Below are 19,278 nucleotides of genomic sequence, written 5' to 3'. Positions count from 1 at the left end.
GAAGAGCCTGGCATTGAATGTGACTAGAATGTTGGATAGCCCTGCCCCCCAGGCTGGGTGTGGTCATCGGCTATCTGCTGCCAGGCCCTGGAGCCCAGTTGGAATGAGAGCAAACAGGGTCCGAGTTTTCCAGTGTTTATTCTCTGCCTCCAAAGCCATCTTAGGGCTGTAGGGCATTTTTTGATTTGCCCAGGATTTTCACGTGCAGGTATGGGGCTCACTGAATCCATAATTGAGCTTCATCTCCCCCCTCCCTGAAAGCAGCCTAGATATTTGGAAATACTAGTTAATAGTTGAATAAATAAATGGATCCTCTGCTCGTAAAACCCAGTAAGGGACTTCCTTGGTGGTCCAGTGGTTAATTAAGACTTTGCCCTTCCAACGCAGTGGGTAGGGGAACTAAGATTCCACATGCCATGCAGCACAGTCAAAACAAAACAAAACAAAACAAAAACAGTGAAGTGCTATGTATTTTCCCATCTCATTTTCCCCAACCTAATACTTCAGAAATTTCAAGCTCCAGAAAAGTTGCAAGAAGAGTACTATTAATAACTGCTCACCAGTTGTCGGGATTTCACCTCCTTTTCCTTCCCTCTGTATTCTTCCCCTTTTTTGAGGAGGTGAGAGGTGAAGAGGGGTTAACTACTTGGTACTTAATTTCTAACATTTTTATACTTGGCCCCTGAATTTTTGAGTATGCTTCTCTTAAGAGCAAGAACATTTTCCTGCAGAATCGTAATAGCATTATCACAGTCAGGAGATTAAATATCAACACAGTAGTATCTCATATATATTCCTCATTCAGATATTGTTCCTTCTAGCTGCATTTTATTCTGAGGCCGTATGTGATTGCTTCTGTGCACTCAGTGAGATTATCACATCTGTTTAGTCTCCTTTTCTCTACAAGAACTCACAGTTTGTGTGTGTGTGTGTGTGTTTGAGATTTATTGATTTATTTATGGCTGCACTGGGTCTTCGTTGCTGTGCAAGGACCTCTTCCAGTTGTGGTGAGCAAGGCCTGCTCTGTAATTTCAGTGTGCAGTCTTCTTGTGGTGGTTTCTGTCGTTAAGAGTGTGGGCTCTAGTGCACATGGGCTTCAGTAGTTGTGACGCATGGGTAGTTGCCCTGCGGCAGGTGGGATCTTCCCAGCCCTGCCAGGTCCCCTGCCCTGACAGGTGGATTCTTTACCATGGAGCCACTAGGGAAGCCCTTTTTGTTTTTAATCTTTTACCACACTGACATTTTTGCAGAGTTCAGGCCAGTGGCTTTACAGAAGTCCCTGAATGTGGGTCTTTCTGTTTCCTCCCATAGGGATTCAGGTTATAGGCGTTTGGGGGCAGAAGACCCGGTGATGCTATAACCTTTTCAGAGCATCGCATCAGAGGCAGCAGGTGAGGTGGTGGAGATGTCAACCCCGGTCACTCGGTCAAAGTGGCTTCTCCCTTGTCAGGGCACATTTCCTTCTTCAGAATAAGGAACACTTAGGGTGGTATTTTAAGGCTGTAAATGTTCTGTTCCCTAAATCTTTCACCTACTGATGTCAGCATCCATACGTGAGTCTGCCGTTCATCAGTTCTGCGCGGTGGCGGAGATATTAATTGCCACTTTCAGACAAAGCTTAAAAAGGGAGCTGGCCAGATCTCAGGTGCCAGCCTCCCCACTGTGACCAGGTCCTGTGTCTCCTGCTCAGTGGTTTGTCTTTTATAAGCCTCCTCCTCCTTTGTCCTTCCTCACATCTGTCTTAGAAATCATGGCGTTGAATCTCATCGGGTTCTTTCTCGGATTGGATTCCCTAGACGCAGAGCCTGAGACAGGGCTTATAGGATGTGATGGGAGGAAACCAGACAGAGATGGGGGGTCAGCTGGGGTATAGCCTCCGCCTGACCCTGCAGGGAGCTCTGAAGTTTGACTGGCACCCACCTTGGACCTGTCTCACCTTGAAGCCGGAAAGCCTCTTCTCCACCCATGTCACCGAGTCCTGAGCCATGCATCTGCTCCCGGTGGGTGGGGGTGGCTAGCTTCCTGGTTGCCCAGGGAAGGAAGCAGCTGCGGGCTTTTGGCAGCCAGCGCTCATAGTAACAGGGGCACGGGTGCCTGGTTGATCGAGGGGATCTTGGCAGGCAGGGTGCCAACAGCATCCACTACAGCTTCAGTGTTTCCCTCATTAGTTCTTTCCTGAGCTTTGTCCCCATAAAAGCTAATCTGTCCTGTAATCATAGGCTATAAACCTCAGACGGCTGGCTGCATAAAGGCGTGAGCTTAGTCATTTGCAAAGACAAGGTCTAATTTATGGTTGCTCCTTTATGAGGCCCTATGAATCATATTTACCGCCTTCCTGTCTGGGCCCTGGCTTTTGTAGGTGAGGTCAGTTGTCAGAACAAAGGCTTTGTAGCTGCTTAACAACGAAGGCTGCTTAACCGCACAGGCTGGGCCCTTCTAAGGAAGAGGTATCAACCTATTCACTCTCAGTACACAGTGTCCAGACTGCCATGTTGGGGGAAGGAGAATTTGGTTTTGGTAAAACATCTCTTGGCTTCCCTGGTGGCTCAGACGGTAAAGAAAGAATCTGCCTGCAGTGCAGGTGACCTGGGTTTCATCCCTGGGTTGGGAAGAACCCCTGGAGGAGGGCATGGCAATCCACTCCAGTATTCTTGCCTGGAGAATTCCATGGACTGAGAAGCCTGGTGGTCTACAGTCCATGGGGTCGCAAGGAATCGGACACAACTGAGCAACTAACACTTTCACTTTCACACTTCCAAAATATCACCAACTTGAGATGGCAGGGCTGACATGTGTCTTTATTTGGTTTCCTATAATTATTATTTATTTGGCTCTGCTGGGTCTTAACTGCGGCAGGTGGGAACTAGTTCCCTGACCAGGAATCGAACCCAGGACCCCTGAATTGAGAGCATGGAGTCTGCCACTGGGCCACCAGGGAAATCCCCTAAGAGCTCTTTCAATGGCATGTTACCTGTATCCTCTCAGCCCCAAATAAAACACAAACACCAACCACCTAATTGGGTCTGGGTTCAAGTGCATATTTTGCTCTTAGGCCTCAAGCCTGTGCTCCTCGAGCTCTGGGGCTGGCAGCATCAGAATTACCCCAGAGCCTGGTAGAAATGCAGAGTCCTGGGCCCACCCCAGACCTGCAGAATCAAAACCTTTGGGGCTGAAACCAGGAAGCGCATGTGGTCACATCCCCAGGGGATTGCTCCCCCAGGCTCAAGCACTGATGCAAAGCAGTGGTTATAAACTTGGGTGCAGGCTGGGGCTGCCTGGGGAAGCTGAACCATTCTGATGTCTGCATTCTGCCCCCAGAGTGTCTGATTTATTTGTTCTGGGGGTGCTGTCTAGCCATCACAAAAATTTATACTCCCCGGGCAATTTTCATGTGCAGCCGAGGGTGGAAACCAATGCTGTAAAGTTGCCTTCTTTACCTCATGGGAAAGGAATGTTTATGCCAGCTTCATTGTGAAGAGTTTGTCCTGAGCACTGCAGAGATTCTCTTCAAAACACCTGGAGGCCCTGGAATGGCATTTCCAGAATGAGGAACTACCCTTTCTGGGCACAGATGGCCCCATATGGAAACTTGTAGCAGCAGTAAAGGAAAACACTCCTTACTTGAGAACAGATGAAATGTAAATATTGAATGGAAGCCCTAGATTCTTTAGATCTGGAGAGTCTTTAGATCTGGAGCAGGTCTAGAGGTGGCAGGGGAGAAGGTGGGACACGGTCCCTAGTGGCCCATGTGTTGTCATGGGGTGGCGGGGGGGGTGTGGTTCCTAGGTCTGCATGCCCCCACGTGATCTCTTAGAGCAGAGTGGTCCACAGTGGGGTGGCATACCTCTTCTCCCCTCTCCCCTTACATTCAGACCCCATCACCTGTCTTCCTCACTGTTGAAGGCTTCCTTCAGACCACATGTATGGGTCTCTTGGAGTGCAGACATTTGAAGATGGTGTGTGCTGCTGCTACTGTTGCTAAGTCGCTTCAGTCGTGTCCGACTCTGTGCGACCCCATAGACAGCAGCCCACCAGGCTCCCCCATCCCTGGGATTCTCCAGGCAAGAACACTGGAGTGGGTTGCCATTTCCTTCTCCAATGCATGAAAGTGAAAAGTGGAAGTGAAGTCGCTCAGTCGTGTCCGACTCCTAGCGACCCCATGGACTGCAGCCTACCAGGCTCCTCCATCCGTGGGATTTTCCAGGCAAGAGTACTGGAGTGGGGTGCCATTGCCTTTTACCCCACCTGAACTCAGCCGTGCAGACATGGGTGGTCAGGCCTGGTGGTCCCACTGGCTGTTGGGGCCAATGGGGATGACCACGGGGGACCACAGGGATGACCAGCATGGAGAACTCTGAATGTGGCAGAGGAGAGATACCCCAGAGCTTAGGCAGCCTTAGACGGGAACCTCCACCCTCTCTCAGCAGAGCGCTGTTCCTCAGCCTGAGCCTCCAGGTCCTCTTTTTGAAAGCTAAGATCCTGGCACCTCCTTTCAGGGCTACTGTGAGGAGCAGATAAGAGAGTATTTCTGAAGGTTTGGCCAACAGTAGACACCACCAGGTTACAGCCATATGGTGTTTGTGATCTCACCTGTTAGCTGCAAAGCTGGAGAAACACCAAACTTCTGGGATTTCCGGCTTTGCCATTTCATGGCTGTTTATTACTCTGGAGCTTGTTGAACTTCAGTTTCCTCACTTGTAAAATCGGGATTAAGTACTCAGAAATAGGGTTAGGGTTGGGAGGCAGAGGAAATGAGATACATCAAGGTGGTATTTTTGTACTGAGATTTCATTCACATACCATAAAGTTCAGTGGGTTTTTTAGTACTTCACAAAGTTGTACAGCCATCAGCTCATCTCATTCCAGAACATTTTTTTACCTGGAAAGACCCTCCAAACCCTTTAGTGGTCATGACCTACCCCAACCCCTTCCCAGTCCTTGGCAATCACTAATCTTTCTGTCTCTGTGTTTTTTTATCTAACCCAGATATTTTGCATAAATGGGATCAATACACTATTGTGCCTGGCTTCTTTCACTTTGTGTGGGATCCTCAAGGTTTCATTCCATTCCATGGGGTCTTCAAAGTCTTCCATTTTGTAGCATGGATCAATGGCTCAGTAATAAAAAGAATCAATGACCATTACGGCTGAATAAAATTCCATTTTCTGGATATACCACATTTTATTTATCCTTTCTTTAGTTGATGGAGATTTGGACTGTTTCCACTTAGGGCAACTATGAATAATATTCATATGGTTTTATGAATAGTTCAATACCATTCCACTGTGGGATGCTATTAGAAATAATATTAATAGTGAAAGTGCCTGAAAGGAAATGAAATCCAGTTTATATGGGTATGAAATGAGTGTGCCTGAGGAATGTTTGTCTGTGTTTTCAGAGCTTGCCTAGTCATACTCTTTGCCTCATGGTTATTATATGGAATTGAGCACTTAGAGTTTCTTTTTGCTCAAAGTGAAGACATGCCCTAATTGCAGAAAACAGAGTAAACAGCATTTAGGATATTTAGAACCCTGAAACTGGGTTAGAAGGGGAAGGTTGAGTGTGTTGAGGGGTTTTGAGGACTCGCTACAATGTTAGACATACAGAGTGATATAGAACCCAGTGTCTGCCCCTGGAAAGCTTTCAGTCTGGAGGGGAAGACAGAAGAGGTGGTAATGAAGGACGGGGCCTCAGGCCAGGATAGGTCCAGCCAAGGAGAGGGCAGGGTGCTGTCCTCATGAGGGAGACCTCGCTGCAGCCGTCTGACCCCTGCTGACTCTCTCTCCTAGCATGGTAAGGCACAAGGACGATCACTACTCCGAGGAAACGGACGCCAAGACCTGCCCCCGGGACTCGGGCTACGACAGCCTCTCCAACAGGCTCAGCATCTTGGACCGACTCCTGCACACACACCCCATATGGCTGCAGCTGAGCCTGAGCGAGGAGGAGGCGGCGGGAGTCCTGCAAGCGCAGCCTCCGGGGGTAAGACCCTAAGTGGGGAACTGGGGAGGCGGGCAGGGCCGTCACTTCCCTAAAGAGAAAGACGGCGAGTTCCAGAGAGTTCTTCCCAGCCCCTAGGGAGCACGGTTCCCAGTTTGTGTGTCTCCTTACAATGCAGAGAAATTCTGGAAACTATGAGCAGCTCCCAAAACAGAGCCCTTCATCTGCCCAGTGACCTTGGGACCTCAAGACTCTGAGGGATAATAGGGCACCTGGGTACTGAGGAGGGGCCACTTGGCCACGGGCCCCGGGCCTGACTTCCTGAGAGGTAGCATGGAGGATGAGCCTGGTTGTGGGGTCCTCAGTCTGTGGCTTTCCTTTCATTATGAGCCCGGGAGCCCTGGCCTGGGTCCAGCCATCCAATTCAGGACCCAACCTTCAACAATTCCACATCCCTAGTCTTGTCTATTCTGGCTGCCAGTGTCATCCTCTTTCCCTTGTGTGGTCTCAGTGACAAATCAAGGCCCAGTTTGATTTCTTCAGCATCCCCTACCCAAGGCTACACAAGGGCTTCCCATGTGGCTCAGCTGGTAAAGAATCTGCCTGCAATGCAGGAAACCTGTGTTCAATCCCTGGGTTGGGAAGATCCCCTGGAGAAGGGAAAGGCTACCCACTCCAGTATTCTGGCCTAGAGAATTCCATGGACTGTATAATCCATGGAGTTGCAAAGAATCAGACACTATTGAGCAACTTTCACTTTCACCCAAGGCTAGTCTCATCTGACTCAAGCCCACTCCATGATGCTATAGAAGTTTCTTAGAAAATGTTATTCAGTGATAGGTAGATATATTCTGTGCTATCTGACATGGTGGCCACTGGCCTCATGTAGCTATTTAAGTTACATTAATAAAATAGAACAAAACATTTGGTTCCTCAGTGGCACTAGCCATATTTTAAGATCTCACTATCCCCAGTGTCTGGTGGCTACCATATTGAATGGACAATGCAAAGTATAGAACATTCCCACCATTATAGAAAGTTCTTGGGGACAGCGATTGTGTACAATGTAGACTTCTAAAGCAAGGATAAATACAATAAAGCACAGATAAAATAAGACTGGAAACAACACACAACAAGAGATAGAAACTAAGAAATAGATGGAGAGGCGGGGAGAAAATTCCTTCAGTAGCTGGCTGAGGAATGTTGTAACAGCTGGACACAAAAATAAACTTTCCAGTTTCCTATCAGCCAGAGCTGGTCGGTTGTTACTTTTTGACTCACAAGTGACTCTTTGTTCCTCATCTGACGGAAGCAGACAGGACTAAGTCCTCTGCTGGAACACGTTCGGGAGGACAGGCGCAGTATTGAATCATCCTTGCGGAGAATTCCTTGGCTGGCACGCCAGGTTGTTGCCTCTGGCTTTGGTCTATATGATCAGGATCCTTTCTGTGAGGCCCCCACTTTTTGCAAGTTGAGTTGTCTGCTCCTGTATTTCGGCAAAAAAAATTCTAAGGAGGGAGGTTGCCGTGTTGCTAGGCAACACTTCCTCTCCCTGCTCACCCCAGCACCTGGAGTCAGGCATGTCCATTCCTGCTGGAAACTGGTGGGAAGCAAGTCAGGCAGGAGGTTCTCCACCTACTGGATCCCTCTGCAGGATCTGCCTGATGGGATGGGGCTGAGGGCAGGATAAGGAGGGAAGAGGCCACAGTTCACCAGGAGAAGCAAGGATCCTGAACAGAAGGAGGAGCGGGTGTGTGAAAGAGAAAGGTTTGAAAGACCAACCCTAGTGGCATCTGGTCCTTAGGGTGCCACCATCCCTAATTCATCTATAGCCCTAAGACAAGGATCGGCAAACTCTTTCTGTGAAGAGTCAGAATGTCAGTATCTGGGGCTTTGTGGCCATAGAGCCTCTGTCACAGCCACTCAACTCTGCCATCATAGGGCAGCCGCAGCTGTTTAAGTATGTAGACCAAGCAGCAGGCTGTATGTCAATAAAACTTTATTTATGAAAGCAAGTGGCAGGATAGGTTTGGTCTGTAGGCCATGTGCTGCCAACTGCTGACCTAAGGTTTTGGATGTTCAGGAGATAAGGCTCAGAGATTGTACCCTCCCTGAGCCTCAAGACTCAAGGAGACCCCCACCTCCCAAAAGGAGAGATACTTCTTTCCACCAACCAGCAGCTGGCTCCTAGCAGTACTTTGAGGCTTTTCCTCATCACAAAAGCATTGTGGGAACACCTGCTTCTGCTTCAGGATGACCCAGAACTATTGACTCCCACAACTGGCACATTCTGTGGCCACCTCTCTATGGTTGCTGGGGAAAAAGAGAGCCCTGAAGATGACCTTCCTGTCTTCCACAGACACCCAGTTCCCATTGCCCCTTCTCCCCTCATAAAAGTATCTTAGGAGCTATTGACCGAACATCAAGAAAGAGATGACAATTAGGTGGGAAAAGTGAAAGACTACAGAACCTTAGGAGCAGATATCCAAACACAGAGCAAAGAGAAATGAAGAAAAAGGACAGGATGGTCTCCTTGGAGAAGGGTCATGAGTCACAGAAGGAAACCGGCATGCAGCCAGGCCACCACACCACAAACTCCAGGGGGTACCACTTCGTTTGTCATGACACCCGCCAGGTAGATGACACCCTGGGTAGATGATGCCCCCAGGTTTGTGCAGTGCACAGCTGTACGTGGCTTACCCAGCTCCATAGTAACATATGCTTGGATGGTCTTCTGAGATCAGCACTGGGCTTGGGCTGGTTTAAACTTACATCTAAAGACACCATTTGGAATTGGAGGGAGTTGTCGTAAAGCAAAGTGAATCGGGAGTAAAGGGACCACCAGCCTGCGTCTTGGCTGGAGCGAACCTCAGAGCACTTCCCATTTTCAGCTCCAGCAGATGTGGCCAAGCCAGGTCTTGCCTTATTATCCCATTTTCCAAGAGACACTGGCCACTCAGATTTTCATGTGTAAAGTGAAAGACCTTGTGCTCTTCCACTGTTGGCAGCAAATTCAGATTTCTATCTTAAATACACCCATGAGCCAGACTAGCCAATGAACTTCCAATTCTCCACCAATGGCTGAGCCGTGTTACCTGTGTCTAGAATTTAGGGTTCATCAGCCAGGACGCCTTATCAGACATAGGCTGGAGAATATGTATCATGAGCTGTAAAATAGTCACCAAACTGAAAATGTTTCACAGATTGAGGAGGTTCTCAGTCTTATGGAAAAGTTCCCATCGAAGAGAAAGTGGGATCCTCCTGAGACGGGTTACCAAGGTGGGCATCCGTGGCCTGCTGGCTCATCAGTTTCCATGGCAGCAGTGTGCACCTGAAGCCCTGAAGTTTGGCTACGAGAGGGGTTCCATGCATGGAAGCTACGTGTATAGCTTCCCAGGGACACATCCAGGTCCCAGCCTTCTAGATGTCTCTTAAGCTTGCATTTCTTTTCCCTCCTTTAGATCTTCCTGGTTCGTAAATCCACCAAAATGCAGAAGAAGGTCCTTTGCCTTCGCCTGCCCTGTGAATTTGGAGTCCCACTCAAGGAATTTGCCATAAAGGAAAGCACATACAGTAAGTGGTCGTCAGGTGGTGAGGTCCCGGCGAAGTGAGGTCTTTAAGTAAGTGGAGGGGAAGAGGGCCTGCAACTTGAAGATGGACAGACGTGGGTCTGAGTCCCAGAGCTGTCACTTATCCCCTGTAGATAACCTAGCACAGGAGCCTCGGTTTTCTTATCTGTATAATGGGATGGTGGTGACCTCAGAGAGCTGTTGACAGTTCGGTTAAACAGCCTGTGTGCAAGGTTCACAGTCTGTTGCCTGGCACATGACAGGGCCTCACAGAGGCTAGTTTCCCAGTTACACTGGGTGTGGTCCCCAGGTTTGCTGATGGCTAAACTGAAGGACAGGCTGCACAACAGTCTTTTTTGGGGATCTCATTCCAAAGTGTGTGTCTGCACAGCCCTTGAATAGCCCTGGAGGGGATTATCCCCTCTAGGCCATCCTTCTACAGTGTTCTAAAGGGGCAACTGGTCATAGGCTGAATCCAGAGCTCTTTGGAGAAATGGATTGGCTGAAGTTTTGGAAGGAGAGAATCAGGAGTGTTGGTTTCTTTCTGCTGATCTGTGGTCCCTGGAAACGTGAAGTCTTTGGGAGGTCAAGTGTTCAAGGAAAAGGGGAACATACAATCCTGATGCCCTGTGAGCCTCCCAGCGACAATCAGAAGGTGGACCTACAGCCCCAAGGGGGAGGCCTCTCTCAGCCACAGGTGAGCGAGCCCAGGTGTGAAGGCCAGTTTGTATACCGATGTAGGCCAGATTCTATTTATAAGCTGAGCAGCCTCAGTCTTTGAAGGAGCCGAAGGTCCCGAGACTGATTTGAAGGCAGATACAGGCTTCCACTCAGCCTGGAGTTCAGAGTCTTGCTGAGCCAAATATCTATTAACTGGGTCTGGAGGAGATGTTTCTGGCCCCAGCGGAACTTGCCAGCCTCTGTGTGATCTACGACTGGCCTCAAGTCAGCTGTAGATGGGGTCCTGTGATGTTTACCCCCAGGCCTCTTCAAGGTCGCTGACGTCAGGGAAAAGCTCCCACGTGCAGAGTCATCTGAGCAGTCACTAAGCTTGGCTAATGATCTGCGGGTTTATTTACATTAGGAGGGAGTCAAAAGGTAGATTTCAAACCCGCCCTCTGAAAGACAATGAATTAAATATTAAGTGAGAAAGGGCGATGCTGAGTTGGCTTTTTCAAAGTCAGCTAGACAAGAGGTGATAAATCTAAATGGTTTTTAAATCCCTTCTAACATCCACAGTTGAAAAAGCTGGCATAAAACTCAACATTCAAAAAACTAAGATCATGGCAACCAGTCCCATCACTTCATGGCAAATAGATGGGGGAAAAGTGGAAACAGTGACAGATTTTATTTTCTTGGACTCCAAAATCACTGCAGATGGTGATTGTAGCCATGAAATTTAAAAACTCTTGCTCCTTGGAAGGAAAGCCATTTCAAACCTAGACAGTGTATTAAAAAGCAGAGACATCACTTTGCTGACAAAGGTCCGTCTAGTCAAAGTTATGATTTTTCCAGTGGTCATGTATGGATGTGAGAGTTGGACCGTAAAGAAAGCTGAGTGCCAAAGAATTGATGCTTTTGAACTGTGGTGCTAAAGAAGTCTCTTGAGAGTCCCTTGGACTTGAAAGGAGAGCCAACCAATCAATCTTAAAGGAAATCAACCTTGAATATTCACTGGGAGGACTGATGTTGAAGCTGAAGCTCCAATACTCTGGCCACCTGATGCAAAGAACCAACTCATTGGAAAAGACCCTGATGCTGGGAAAGATTGAGGGTGAAAGGACAAGATGGTTGGATGGCATAAGCAACTCAATGGACATAAATTTGAGCAAATTCCAGGAGATAGTGAAGGACAGGGAAGCCTGGTGTGCTGCAGTCCATGGGGTCACAAAGAGTCTGACAACTTAGCAAATGAACAACAATTCCCACAGTTTACCATGATAAGTCACCTTGCAAATCCCACCCACCTTCCCCTCCTACAGTAAGTACAGTTAGTGTTTTGTATTTTAAACTTTTCTCGTTGTTTGTCTGAGATCCCTCCCTGGCTGCATGATTTTCCTCCCTATTTTGCAAAGATCTTTATCACTTCTCTGGTTTTAAAGTAGCTGGAAGAGCTAGTCTGCCTAGTCTGAGCAAAACATGAACCTGCCTATAACTGGTTACCACAGGCCTCCCATGATGACCCCTTCCCTGGCAGGGTCTACCTTCTTTTCGAGGAAGGGCTGGCCTTAAAAACATAGATATTTTTGAACTTTGCTGGCGGTCTAGTGGCTTAGACTCCATGTTCCCAATGCAGGGAGCCCAGGTGTGATCCCTGGTCAGGGAACTAGAACCCACATGCTGCAACTGAAAGGTCACATGCCTCAGCTAAAGCTCCTGTGCGCCCACAGCTAAGACCCAGCACAGCCCAATAAATAAACATAAAAAGCAAAACCAAAAACCCAAAACCCCATAGCTCTTTCGTTGTAACATCTGAACAGTGTTTTGCATAATAAGTACCAACTCATATCTGCATAGAACTGCTTTCACAGAAGTTACTCCATTTTTTAAAAATTTCCACTACCCACTACTCTCCTTCTGGGAGACAAGGGAAGTATAATTATTGTCCATTTTACAGATGAGAAAACCGAGGCCAGAGATGTTAACCTACCCAAGTTCGTTCCCTTTTACTCCACTCACAAAATTGTGGTACATATGGGTGTGTTTCTCTTTCTGTGTTTGTCAGTCAGGGTATATCTGTAGGGGTACTAAAGAAATAGTAAGTAAGTGAAATAATACAACATAAGCAAGTAATAAGCAAAATGAATGAGGATGTGGAAGGGAGAGAAACTCATCTGAAGTTAGGGAATTGTCACAGAACTGAAGCTCTGGAGAATTTCTGGAAGAAGGGCTGCCGGGGTGGTATTTCAGCCAAGACAGCATAAGGAGTGGTTGGCAAATACATGAATTTTTGAAGTCAAGCCACTCTCTCTGTTCTATCATTTGGAAGATTTACAAAATGGCACACCGTCTTGCCAGAATACTTCTTTCTTGGAAGGTTGCACACTTAGTGGCAGCAGTGGGGTGGGGCGGGGGCTCTCAAAGTAAATCAATTTTAGCATCTTTCCTGTGGAGTCGAACTCAAGCTGATGTATGGGAACCTGTGTTATCCTCCAGGCTTCACCCTCCTTCTGCCTTTTGTCTTAACCACAAATGGCACATTTGTGATCTAGGAGGTCTGGCCTGGGAGGGTCAAGGGCTGGGGGGGCCTTGGTGTCCCCCCAAGCCCTGCCTTCTGCTGGCCTCTGGCTCCAGCCCGTCTGACCCCTTGACTCCGCCCAGTTTTGTATCCTGAACTTAAAAAAAAAGATAGTTGTGTAATTTGAGTCTGGGCTGCTCTGTTTACCAAGCACTGGAGCACGTGCTCCGATGAGTCAGGGGCTGGACTTACTGTAGGCCGCCCACCCTCCTCTGGCCTGTCTCCCACCACCATGCATCCTCCGTACAGCTGGTTCCCATCAGGCGCGGGAGTTGGTTGGGGAGCCCAGAGATGCTCCTGCCCTCCCAGCCAGCAATATCGAGGGCCTTTCCTTTCCCAGGATGCACTTGGGGACACTCAGCTGGTTTCCGAACTCTCTCTTTTCCAGCCTTTTCCCTGGAAGGCTCAGGAATCAGCTTTGCGGATTTATTCCGGCTCATTGCTTTCTACTGCATCAGCAGGTAAGGCTCCCTTTGTCTCCTGATGTCAAGCCGCTGCTTGGTGACTGTGCTGTCAACAGCCCCCAGGTTTCTTGATTAACCCCGGGCAGGGGGCTCTGGAGGGCTTGTCAGCTACTGGATGTCCCTGGAAGGATTGGCCCCTGAGGTAAAAGGGTCCCCAGGCCCCCTGTGCCAGGCTTAAGATCAAAATGACTGCCCTGGCCCCTGTAAATGTAAAATCGCACACTCACGTAGAAAGGGACCTGTGATGCAAACCTGTAATGTTTAAAGGTCCTAATATTCCTCATGGATCGAACTAAGAGTGCCACACTGAATGAAGTCAGACAGAGAAGGAGAAACATGGTATGACAACCCTTATATATAGAAGCTAAACAGAAATGATACAAATGAACTTACAAAAGAGAAAGAGACTCACAGACTCACAGACTTAGAGAAGGAACCTATGGTTGCTGGGGGGAGGGGGGAGTGGAAGGGATAGTTAGTGAGTTTAGGTTGGGCATGTACACAGTGCTATATTTAAACTGGATAGGAAACTTCTCTGATGGTCCAGTGGCTAAGACTCTGTGCTCCCAATGCAGGGGGCCTGGGTTCAATCCCTGGCTGGGGAACAAGATCCCACATGCTGCAATAAAGACCCGGTACAGCCAGATAAATAATTTTTTTTAAAAAAGAGTAAACTGGATAACCAACAAGGACCTTCTGTATAGCACAGGCAACTCTGCACAATGTTTTGTGGCAGGCTGGATGGGAGGGGAGTTTGGGTGAGAATGGATACATGTGTGTGTGTTGCTGAGTCCCTTCGCTGTTCACCTGAAACTATCACAGGATTGTTAATTGGCTATACTCCAATCAAAAAAAAAACCTCCTCTGGGATTGGAACACATAGGGTTTCAAGGCAGAGGCCTTCCCTGTCCCCCTTTGCCTGGCAAAGCAATATATCCTTTTCTACTTCAAAATAAATCAAGGTCCTAATGTCTCTGAAAACTCCCCAGTGGATGCAGTTCATCTAGAATTGTGGGTGCCTTCAGCCCCTAAATCTTGCATCTCTCTCCTTTAGGCCAACTGGGTACCCCTGTCTTTTTTGTAACTAAAGGAACTGTTTCAGTCTACATGAAGCTAAGCCCCAAACCCCCATGTTAACAAGTGTCAGGAGGGCGCAAATTGGGAAAGGCTTTCTTTCTTTCTTTTCTTGTGAGCCACCCCAGTTTCTCAAATCAAGGATTCTTTCTGTGAATCAGGATCGAAATGCATTGTCTGCAGAGGCTGACATTGCCTCCTCTCAGGTAGCCTGGCTCGGGGGTGGCGGGGATTGGGCAGGGTGCGGTTCCCTGGGTTTTTCTGCACATCTGTTGCAGCTGACAGAGCAGAGATGGGCATGTGTTCCTGGGGTATTTTGCAAAAGATACTTCTCATCCCCAACCCCCCGTGGCTGAGAAGTCTGTTTGGAATCGGGTTATTTTATGTTAATTTAATATATGGGCTGTTTCTCAAAAACTGAGTTAGGTGTTTGTTGCACCTGTTGGACTACGACCCTTGGTGGGGGGATGGTAGAGGAGGCACCAAGCTGTCCACTCCCAGAGGTCCCCAGACCAGGCCAGCTGAAGCCACAGTCAGCAGCCTGATGAGGGAGGCACTTTCAGAGGGGGAAGAAACAGGGCTTTTACGCCCCTAAATGGGATTGACCGGAACCCCATGAGTACCTTTCAGGGGCCACCACCTGCTCGGGTGTGAGGGAATCCACTCAATTGAGGAGGGCAGTGCAGAACCCCCACATCCCCAGACATGCACCCTTGCTGTGGCACAAGCCCTTGAGAGTGACGATCAACCTGGCATGTGGGCCAGAGGCGAGGTTGGCCAGCATTCGCACGCCATAGTTCACGTCTTGATGGGCCTGCTGTTGTTACGAAAGATAGTCCCACCTAGGCTCTGTGACAACCTAGAGGGGTGGGATGGGTAGGAGGTGGGAAGGAGGTCCAAGAGGGAGGGGACATATGTGTCCCTATGGCTGATTCCTGTTGATGTATGGCAGAAACAACACAATATTGAAAAGCAATTATTCTTCAATTAAAACTAAATAAGTTTAAAAAAAAAAAAAAAAAAGATCGTCCCACCCAGAAAACAGGGTTTGGCAGCCTGAGAAAGATATCATCTCTGCCATCGGTGGTCATGGTAGACTGGGTACCGCTGTCCGGGGCCACTGGATGACTGGAGGGGACAGAGTCCATAGAAGCCTTGGTGACCTACACACATGATGCCAAGACAGGTGCTCACAGGCAGACCCCTCTGTTGACATTTTGTGATTAATAGCCAGTCTCCTCCTCTTAAGAAAATCTACACATGGAGTAAAAACAAAATTAAAAAAAACGAGTACGCATGTACTAACACTCTTGAGTGAAACAGTTTTAACAAAAATGGCTTTATTTTGTCTATCATGAGAGTTTTAGAGCCGGGGTGTAGGTGAGAAGGAGGCACCCTCTTTTGTGTGTGTACGTGAGGAGGGGCTGGATTGTGCCCTTGCCTGACACGGCAGGAGAGGACTCACAAACAACATCTAATTTTCTAGTAGATCAAAGCCTAAAACCACCCGTGAGTGAATGACAGGTGTGGTTTCCTGCCATCTCTGTCATTAAGGAAAACCAAAACCAAGCACGCGATGTTTTAGGCTCTAGGTACTGTGCTGGGCAAAGTAAAATCTTAAAATAAACGTAGGTTGGTTTTTGTTTGGGGCTTCCCAGGTGACTCAGTGGTAAAGAACCCGCCTGAGTCAGACAATACGTGGTTTTCCTCCCAGATCATCTAAAGAAAGAAGGTTTTCATGAAGTGGGCAAGCCATGGAAACATATTTGCCTGATGCTTTGGCGTTACAAAGTTCTGGTTCTCGTTAGCCTTCATTTAAGATTATCATCAGGGCCATGGCCTCTCCTGGGTCAGGCAGCAGCTCTTACACAAATGCTGTGTCCCCTGACACTCCACCTGCTTCATCCACAACAGATGCACAAGGACAAATACAGGGAGGTGATCACAGCATCTAGGGGAAGAAGGGTCTCCTGGAAGCAGGATGTGACCCTGGCTTGACACCCTGGAAAGAGGAGCCTCTTGACTGCCAGCTCCTAATATTTTTATGTGAGCCCTCCTGACCCCGTTACACTCTATTCATGTTTTGCTCTTTTCATCGATCTTACTAATTTGTTGTTCATTGTCAACAGCCTCAAGGGCCCCAAGATTCTCTGCTTATCCAGATTTAATCTGCTGTTGCCCAGAGTGTTGCCCAGTCTTACTGTAAACGACAAGTTGTTTGGTGTAGTTACTTTCTTCAGTGGAAATACCAGAGCGTCTTGTGCAGACAGACACTCCAGGCATTGCCCTCACACACTTCACCACAGGCATGGGTGGGGAGGGGTCTCCTGGCTGTTCTTCATACACTCCAGACACTCTCCCACCCCAGGGCCTTTGCACCTGTTGTTCCCTCTGCCTGGAATGTGAGGCCAACTCTCACACTTGAACCCCCTTTATTTTTCCGCTTTTGTGCTTTATTTTTATCCATGGAGCACATCCGCTTCTCATAGATTCTGTGAATTGCGTTATTGTTCTCTGTCTGCTGGCATCCACTGGAGTGACGCTTCACGCAGGTGTGGACTTTGTTTTGTTCGAAGCACCTAGAAGAGTGTCTAGCACATTGTGGATGACCATAGACTTTGCTGGATGAATGAATGAATTCTTTCTTTGTAAGATCAATACCATCAATGGGGAAAAAAAAAAGTCCTTTCCTGAGAAGTCATTATTGTCATTGCACATTCATTCATCTATTTATTTGAAGCACACTCTCTCCCATCTGTATCAGCCAGGTTGTGTGCTGAATCCCGTTTAGATTTCACCAGTGCTGAGAGCATGACCCTAATCCTTGTGTCTAAGTGTTAGTCTCTCAGTCATGTCCGATTCTCTGACTCCATGGACTGTAGCTCACCAGGCTCCTCTGTCCATGGGATTCTCCAGGCAAGAATACTCGAGTGGGTTGCCATTTCCTTCTTCAGGGGATCTTCCCGACCCAGTGATCAAACCCAGGTCTCCTAGCATTGCAGGCAGAATCTTTACTATCTGAGCCACCAGGGAAGTCCAGATCCTTGTGTATGAAGACGAGCAAATGTTTCTCAAGTCTGCCTTTGCCTTTTGGAGAAAGCAGGAGATCACAAAGCAGGAGGTCATGGTGGTGACGCTATGCTCTGGCCATGGCAGGATCCTTTTGCAAGCCCAGCTCCTTCCTCTTGGGCCTGCTGGTCTGCAGTGCTGCAGTGCATGTGTTTCCTGGTCCACACATGGCACCAGACTGTTTAGGGGCAGGGTTGTCGCATGAGGTCCTTTAGTTTCACTTTTCTGCTCAAAGTGTGATCCAGGGGCTGGGAGCTTGGCAGAAATGCCAAACCTCCAGCCTCTCCTAGACCTGTTGAATCAAAGCGCAGCCTCACAAGACCCTCAGGGATTCAGGCACACATCACAGTTAGACAAACACTACCTGAAGACTCAAGAGGAAGGTCTGCCACCAGCACACAAAAGACAGCGTTTGGGCTGCAGCTGGAACCCCTCACAAGTAAAATCAACAGACATTCACTGAGAACCTACCGTGGAAAAGGCAGTGGATAACACATCTCAGTTTAGGATCACACATTCCCACCCAGGGAGTCGGGGTCCAACATCCAGTTCAGTTCAGTTCAGTCGCTCAGTCGTGTCCAACTCTTTGCGACCCCATGAATCGCAGCACGCCAGGCCTCCCTGTCCATCACCAACTCCTGGAGTTCACTCAGACTCACATCCATCGAGTCAGTGATGCCATCCAGCCATCTCATCCTCTGTCGTCCCCTTCTCCTCCTGCCCCCAGTCCCTCCCAGCATCAGGTTCTTTTCCAATGAGTCAACACTTCGCATGAGGTGGCCAAAGTATTGGAGTTTCAGCCTCAGCATCAGTCCTTCCAATGAACACCCAGGACTGGTCTCCTTTAGGATGGACTGGTTGGATCTCCTTGCAGTCCAAGGGACTCGCAAGAGTCTTCTCCAGCACCACAGTTCAAAAGCATCAATTCTTCGGCACTCAGCTTTCCTCACAGTCCAACTCTCACATCCATACATGACCACTGGAAAAACCATAGCCTTGACTAGACGGACCTTTGTTGGCAAAGTAATGTCTCTGCTTTTCAATATGCTATCTAGGTTGGTCATAACTTTTCTTCCAAGGAGTAAACATCTTTTAATTTCATGGCTGCAATCACCATCTGCAGTGATTTTGGAGCCCCCAAAAATAAAGTCCGCCACTGTTTCCCCATCTATTTGCCATGAAGTGATGGGACCAGATGCCATGATCTTCGTTCTCTGAATGTTGAGCTTTAAGCTAACTTTTTCACTCTCCTCTTTCACTTTCATCAAGAGGCTTTTTAGTTCCTCTTCACTTTCTGCCATAAGGGTGGTGTCATCTGCATATCTGAGGTTATTGATATTTCTCCCGGCAATCTTGATTCCAGCTTGTGTTTCTTCCAGTCCAGCGTTTCTCATGATGTACTCTGCATAGAAGTTAAATAAGCAGGGTGACAATACACAGCCTTGACATACTCCTTTTCCTATTTGGAACCAGTCTGTTTTTCCATGTCCAGTTCTAACTGTTGCTTCCTGACCTGCGTATAGGTTTCTCAAGTCAAGAGGCAGGCCAGGTGGTCTGGTATTCCCATCACTTTCAGGATTTTCCACAGTTTATTGTGATCCACACAGTCAAAGGCTTTGGCATACTCAATAAAGCAGAAATAGATGTTTTTCTGGAACTCTGTTTTTCCATGATCCAGTGAATGTTGGCAGTTTGATCTCTGGTTCCTCTGCCTCTTCTAAAACCAGCTTGAACATCAGGAAGTTCACGGTTCACATATTGCTGAAGCCTGGCTTGGAGAATTTTGAGCATTACTTTACTAGCGTGTGAGATGAGTGCAATTGTGCGGTAGTTTGAGCATTCTTTAGCATTGCCTTTCTTTGGGATTGGAATGAAAACTGACCTTTTCCAGTCCTGTGGCCACTGCTGAGTTTTCCAAATTTGC

General features: G+C 48.1%; 1 protein-coding gene across 13 annotated transcripts in view; it reads left to right on the top strand.

Annotated features, from left to right (window-relative positions):
• RIN2 (Ras and Rab interactor 2) overlaps positions 1-19,278 on the top strand; it is a 211,035-nt gene that overhangs the window by 161,385 nt on the left and 30,372 nt on the right. For 11 of the 13 annotated variants that reach the window (XM_025264175.3, XM_025264172.3, XM_044927992.2 and 8 more), the window contains 3 exons: positions 5,790-5,982; positions 9,402-9,513; positions 13,088-13,208. In XM_025264175.3, the coding sequence (XP_025119960.1) occupies positions 5,790-5,982; positions 9,402-9,513; positions 13,088-13,208 (426 nt within the window). Of the gene's footprint in view, positions 1-1,311; positions 1,392-5,789; positions 5,983-9,401; positions 9,514-13,087; positions 13,209-19,278 lie in introns of all 13 variants that reach the window. The other 2 variants (XM_025264179.3, XM_025264174.3) reach the window with 2 other exon arrangements.

The sequence above is a fragment of the Bubalus bubalis genome, chromosome 14, assembly GCF_019923935.1.
Source record: "Bubalus bubalis isolate 160015118507 breed Murrah chromosome 14, NDDB_SH_1, whole genome shotgun sequence".
Taxonomy (NCBI): Eukaryota; Metazoa; Chordata; class Mammalia; order Artiodactyla; family Bovidae; genus Bubalus; species Bubalus bubalis.
The sequence above is the reverse complement of the archived record's forward strand: the minus strand, read 5'-3'. Positions and strand labels throughout refer to the sequence as shown.